Here is a 6,769-nt window from a genome sequence, read left to right on the forward strand (position 1 = left end):
AGGACAAGCATGATGCTCCCCCCCCCCCCCCCCCCCCATTTTTTTTTTTTTTCTTACAAAATGAAAGTTAGCATTGTTGAATGCTCAGTCTCTGCCCAGATGTAGTGCTTATGGTCTGAACCAGACGCCAAAGTTTCAGAACTAACCGTGACCTTATTCTAAAAGTTATAAGTGATTTTCAGAAACTTTCAAATAGAAAATGGGGCCGTTCTCGGTAGCTTACGTCATTCAGCTCTATGTATTCATGGGCGCTGCCGGCCACACAGGGATACTGAGCTTTCGACAACGCATAGTGTTTTTTTGCTATTAAAAAACTTGTAAAATACCGCGGAAGCACCCACGTCGTACAAACGCCCACTATTAACATTTCCCAAACTTGGGAATCCTGAAAATTATATACGTCAAGCGCTCACCCCCTCCAAAGTGCCGGCATCAGCCCAAAATGGTCACCCCGTTGCAGCGGGCACAAGACCGCCAGCGGCGATGACGGGGATATCATGTGCAAATAAATGTGCTTTGTCTGATTCGGTTAGCCCTACTTTCTAAGCTCTCTATTGGCCGCCATCTTGGTTTTTACCGATTTGACTGGACAAATGCCCAGGTCTAGATTACCTCAGTTTTTAGTGAAAGTGGGCTGGGCACTACCCCGGTATTTTACGGTGCATTTTTTTTTTCGGGGGCATCCTGTAGGATTCATTTCAGTGCTTATGGATGCTTAAAAGAGAAAATAGAGCGGTTTTGAATTTGAGAAAAAAAGAACTTGAATTGCATTCATTTGGCATTTAGAATAACCAATATCAAATATTTTTCAATTTTACATGCCGGAAAGCCATAAAAGTGATTTCAAAATGGGGCTGAAGCCGCCTTCTTGGCTCTGGGAAGCTGAACGTTCTGTCGATGACATCACGAGCAGTGCCAGGTTTTTTGTGGTTTCTCGCGTTTATCAGTACTTTTGCAGCAAATGGTTCGAATATTCGGGTTCATGGGGAAAAAATATGCTGGAATTTACCCCTAATTTTTTTCAAGAACCTCCATAGCTTCCCTTTAACATTTAGTGATCCACATTTTTAGCCTAGTATGGGGTTTTGAAATTTCAGCAAAAAAAAAAACATTTGCAATTCAAGCAGTGTTGTAGCAGACTTCAAATCCTTTCTAACTAGCATGCACTGTTAAGACTGAAATAATTACTCAGTGACAAAGCTTGGGGATACAAACTTTACACTGAACTCCTAAACAATGCTTTTTTAAGTGCGAGGACAGGACACATTTCTATGTCACAAGAAAAAACTTTACTCAATAAAAAAAAATTTTTAGTGAAAAATTTGTTGCGAGACTAATTTTGAGTTGGGAGCAATTCTGAAACATGTTTCTATTTTGAAACATAGACCCCAAAATAGAGGCATGTTGTGGAATCATTCAATGGAGTCTCGCAACACAAATATTAAACAAAAAAAAATGTTTTTTTTTTAGTGTTCAGTGCTTTTATAAGACATCTGACACCGATACCATTTAGGGACATGTGTCATTGCCTGTGTACCACAAATGAGTGTTAATGTACAGGCTCGATGGAGAGGATGAGCCTAAGCCTGAGCGGCGACCAAGCCGATTCACTTCTCAGCCCGTTGAGAATGAGCCCTGGAGCTGGGAGACCCTTGGGCATTGCCAACGCTGAGCCACGTCTTGAGGTGGCAGAAAATTGGTGCGTCGTTTTCCCATTTGGAGGTTTTCCATAGACTGCCAACTTCTTGCGCCTTGCCACAGGACCAACATGCAGACCGAGGAGGGTGAATCGGGCTCTTCCCCCACCGTCGGAGGGACAGTGGACCACCAGCGTGGAGGGTATTCTTCACCTGACACCGGGAATGGTGCCAGTTCATTTACTTATACCACCTTGCAGGGCACATGTGCAGACAGTAAAGAATGAGGCAACATCTCCTTTAGTAAGCGGTGGATCAGGTGCCCCTGTGTCAAGGCGTCCTCGCAGGAATGTGAGTTTTGCTGCTAGCTTAAGCCGTCAAACATTTGTTTGCTGTCTGGCTTTTGAACCGTCGACACATACTGTAACTTTAAAGAATGTTCTCTATTGCCAACCAACATCGTACAGGGTGTTTCAGGAAATGCTGGCTAAATCGCTCATGCGAAAAGTATGCATTGCACAAAAAAAAGGTGGATATCATATTGGTCTCTGCCAAAGGACCGAGTTAGAAAAATTAAAGATGTTCGGTATAACTGGGTTCTTTATTACTTTGAGTACTTATCTTCTTAATTAGTACATTAAAAATTTGGTTTCATTTCAAATCTTTTTGGGCATCATCGAAAACGACTCAATCGGCACACTTAAAAAAAAAAGACATGTAAAGCATTTCACGGTCTTCGAGAAAAAAGCGCTCAATTTGGATGCATTTTGAAGTTCTCGATTCCTATCAAAACACACCTCCGCACCAGCGGTCCTGCTGCCATGTGACCGAAGCGTGCGACTAACGTCCGCTGCCACACGTTCTTTGCACGATGGAGGTGAACCCTAGGATTGAAGCTTATTCTCGCAATGTCAATCATAATTCAAACAGCACAGCATTTCATTTCACCAGCTCGCTCCATACTTCTCTCATACGAGGAAGGCGAGCTGGTAGTTGCATGCTTTGGCCACTGGTAGAGGGACCCCTTCGCAAAGATGCACTTTGATAGAAAATCAAAACCAAGAAACTCGTTCAAATTTAGTGTTTTCTCGTGTGCCTTATATTTTTGTAAAGTGCACTAGTAATTTAACAATTTTCAACGATGCCCAGAAAGTTTCGAATTGAAACCATACTTTTATATGTACTATAATTAAAAAGTTAATTACACAAAAATTCTTAAAGCGGCAATGAAACTATCTTCAGACTTCGGCCAACTAACTACGGGAATTTGTGTCGTATATAAAATGAAGATGAGAAAAGCATTTTTCCTTGCGCAGGCTAGTTTTTGTTTTAAAAAATGAAACAAATCGAAGGTCGGAGTACGCCTCAACTCACTCCGTCTTTCAAATGACGTCACTGGGAGTTGGCATTTGCCCACGCCAGGTGTGGGCGCTACACGTGCGCACGCAGAAACTGGATTCGCGTCGAGTAAAGCGTCTGCAAACCTTGTAAACTTTGGACCCTGTAAAGTTTGTAGCGGGTCCGAAGAATGTGACTTTCAGTTGCAGTCTGCTGAGGAGGCTCGTTGTAAACAAAGTATGGATCAGGCACGGTAGTGGAATCAAGGGCAGAAGCGAAAATAATGTGAAAATCCTCAGATGCGTGCTCAGGAGGATGTGCAGACACGACGCCGACGCCACAATGATAGCGAAATACGCGAGCACCGAGCAGGCTGTCGCTGTAACAGACGTTACGCGATAGCCTAAATGCACTCGAAATTTTGATGTCCTCTTGGCCGTATATCTCACCTGCACAGACTGCATTAGTGTACCTTTCTCTACTTTGTTTTTAGAAAAATCTGTTAAGCTTAAATTGAAACCACCCTGTATATATAGGGTTCTTCAAAAAGGAAGATTTAAAATTTTTATTTCAAACAAACTGTAGAAGACCAACACATTCCACACACCACTGGATAAAGGAATTCAGTTCAAGGTTTTTAAAAGCCTGCCGAGAAGTTCATTTTAATGCCATGCAATGGCGCTGTTTCTTGTTTATAGAAAAGTGGCGTAGCCACAGGAAAGGTTGTTTTGTGTGCTGCAGTTTGCAAAGTGTAATTTTTTTGTTCAAGTGCAACACAACTTCCACGGTCAATTCATGCCTTGTCATAAGCAAATTTGCGAGTGGCATAAAGACTGTAGAAGATGGTTGCATATGCAAACGGAAACAGTTGATTCGTGTGTGGCAAAAAATGAACTACCATTTTGATGTTCGTTATGCAACACACGGTGCTCATATGTTGACTGCAAGGAACCTCAGACCCCATAGAACTTTGAACCTTCCTTTATCAAAGAATGTGAAGAATTTGTTTGTCTTTAACAGTTTGCTTGAAATTAAAATTTGAAATCAGCTCCTTTTTTTAATAGCTTTGTATATGTACCAACACACGACACGCTGCTGCTGTCAGCACAACGCATGCGCAAACACTTCACCTCACGAGATTTTGGTCTCTGTGCGCACACAGTGCCCACACCTGGTGTGGGCAAACACCGACTTGTTTGTAAACACCATGTTGGCCTATAGATTACATTTGTCATTGTAGAAGCTGCATGCAGTAAGTGTACAAAAAGTACATGCTTGTGAGGCCTACAGCACTAAAAAGCAGCTCTTGCCTGGAAGCACGTGCATCAAAGTAAAAAGACCCGACTGTGGCTTTTACAGGCAACCCACACCACCCGAACTGGTTCATTACGCCGATCTGCACGGATCACAGCTAAAACTTCTGCAAGCAAGCAGCTGGAAACCTGAACCAACTGTGGAAGCTTTGCATGTGATTGTTCAACGGAGATCAACTGGAAAAGGATTTCATACAAATCCTTAAAAAAAAAAGAAAAAAAAAAGGCTTCCTAAGCTTGATTTTAGATTGTGAGTCATGAGTTAGGTGGTTAAATTATGAGCTGAGGACACTAAGCCAGCGAGCAGTCAGTTTACAGTTGGCTCAGGAGGATTACTACCCATGCCACCTTTCGAGGAATGCAAATAGGAGATTCCTCAGTGTATGGTTGAAAATTTCAGTATCTGGTTCTGGAATTCTTATTTTATGCTGCAGTTTACGGGGGGTTTGTAGCAGCTGGCAGCTTTCCCGCTCTCCATTGACTTCGGAGACGACAGCTCCCACAAGGAAGCCAGATAACTCGAATTGTGGGGACTTGCACGAAGGGTTGTCAACCTTACGTAGTGGACTTGTTACTAACTACTAATGAGCTGCACCCATTGTGCAGGTTGTGCGCATTCCCGACTTTACACATCCTCATTGATTGTGCTATTCACATCTGTGTGTGCCTTCTTTACAAGTGTGAATGAAATCTGAGAGGTTTTTTTGTCGTATTCACCTAACTCGTACTAGAGGTGCTTATTGACAGGCATCCAGAGCAATTATGAACGTTTGAGTGCACTTGTCACATATTTTGTTCTTTTGAGTGCCATAAGAATGAGCTGTAGAGCAGTTCTCAGTCTTAACTGTAGTGAAGATTGAAAGCAACTGTCCAATGTGCCTTAGGAGGAAAGGAAACGGTAGGCTCTACTAGTTTTCAGTGCGTTGTTTGTTTTCATGCCTACGAAAATTGGTAATATCAACCTCTAGTCAGTGCAAGGTTCTCATGCGGTATTACTAGGTGAACACCAAACGTGCAGTATTCCAAGGAAAAGTGACTGAATGCGGTGCAGCTGTTAATCAGCCAACCAAAAAGAAACATTTTTTTTTTACTCCTATTTTTTCGACAAGGGACATTTCCTGACCAATCTGCTTAATTTTTTTACCTTTCCGTTCTCTTTGTTACACCGTGCAGATTTTTCAAGCGCTGTCCACTATTTGCCTGTTTGTTTTATAAATAAAACATGTTTGAAGTTCTCTTGCTGTGTTCTCAACAAAGTGCTGAATTGAAGCCCAAATCTTGGGAGTCCAAGGGGACACTGCATCTGTAATTGTTGGCAGAGATCTTGCTACTTGCCCCTGTCTATTGCCTATATCAGTGTGTGATTGCTGCACCATTTGTGCTATATCCTGCTACATTTCTCTAAAAGCTGATGAAACTGCACCAGCATTGCACCAAGATTTAATTTCACTTTAACTAAAAATATAATAGCTCAGACCCCGTACACGACTGGATCATTATGGCGGGCTTGTACAAATATACATTTTGCAAAACCCCCAATGCTGCTTGCGAGGTCCCATGTGACTTTCCCCTACGTGACACTGAAGAGAGCAAGGTTAGTGCAGTTGCTCGCCGTCGCCCGTTGTCTGCTACCGCCGGTTGTACCTCGAGTTCCCAGCATTCCTTGCGGCACCGCAGACTGCACTACACGCTTTGCAACAGGTCTATTTTCAGAACTTCTAATTATCCCCCTAAATAATGTACAATGGTTTAAAGTGTGCTTCTCACCGTTCACTGGTGAACTGCAGAGAAGCGACCACCGCAAAATAGGCGTCGCGATTTTGCTTATCTTTTTTTGCCGCAGTGCACCTGCGCACTAAGGGAAAAGTGGTCCCCCAGAGCATAAAGTTACATATAAAAATGGTAAATTAAAAAAAAAAAAAATGTGGATGTTACAATTTTATTTTGCAGTAAAAATTTTAGAATCAAACTGCGACTAGTAGCCTACAAGGTCTGCACAGTGGATGTTGTGCTGTAAAACGAGCCGGGAAAAATCTGTGCCTGCACATAGAAAGCTCCAACTTTCACTGAATGTGCACAGTGGTGGTGTATTTTACAAAGAAAGGGTAAAAACACAGACTAGCTGGTGAAGAACTTCCACAGTAACCGGAGACACGGAGTATTTTACCTCGTAAAAGTTTTGCTGTTTTTTGTGTTTTTCAAATCAATTATAAGTGGGGATACTTGGGCTGATAGAAGTTATCATCTCATATGCTTAGTTATCACCTTCATGTAGGTTCCATCGGTTCTATCAGACACAGTCAATATCTTAAATTAAAAATAAGTTAGCTGGAGCTGTCTTGTGCTCCAAAATGACAGACCAATCACATCACTGCTACTGGTCCAATTAACCCTATCACTTCCGAAAGGCACCTGGTAAGTGTACAACTTCCTCTTCAATATTTGAAAAGGGGACTTGGCCAAAAAATTAGTTTTTGCAAA

General features: G+C 42.3%; 1 protein-coding gene across 2 annotated transcripts in view; it reads left to right on the forward strand.

Moving 5' to 3' along the window:
* LOC8035989 (receptor expression-enhancing protein 1) overlaps positions 1-5,524 on the forward strand; it is a 29,366-nt gene extending 23,842 nt beyond the window's left edge. Inside the window, exons 7-10 of one of the 2 annotated variants that reach the window (XM_029993511.4) lie at positions 1,561-1,699; positions 1,762-1,839; positions 1,898-1,988; positions 4,335-5,524. In XM_029993511.4, coding sequence (XP_029849371.1) covers positions 1,561-1,699; positions 1,762-1,839; positions 1,898-1,988; positions 4,335-4,421 — 395 coding nt within the window. In that variant the 3' untranslated portion in view covers positions 4,422-5,524. Of the gene's footprint in view, positions 1-1,560; positions 1,700-1,761; positions 1,840-1,897; positions 1,990-4,334 lie in introns of those variants that run through there. The other variant, XM_042287290.1, reaches the window with a different exon arrangement.
* The last annotated feature ends 1,245 nt before the right edge of the window (positions 5,525-6,769 follow it).

Source organism: Ixodes scapularis, unplaced genomic scaffold, assembly GCF_016920785.2.
Source record: "Ixodes scapularis isolate PalLabHiFi unplaced genomic scaffold, ASM1692078v2 PGA_scaffold9__187_contigs__length_104089568, whole genome shotgun sequence".
NCBI lineage: Eukaryota > Metazoa > Arthropoda > Arachnida > Ixodida > Ixodidae > Ixodes > Ixodes scapularis.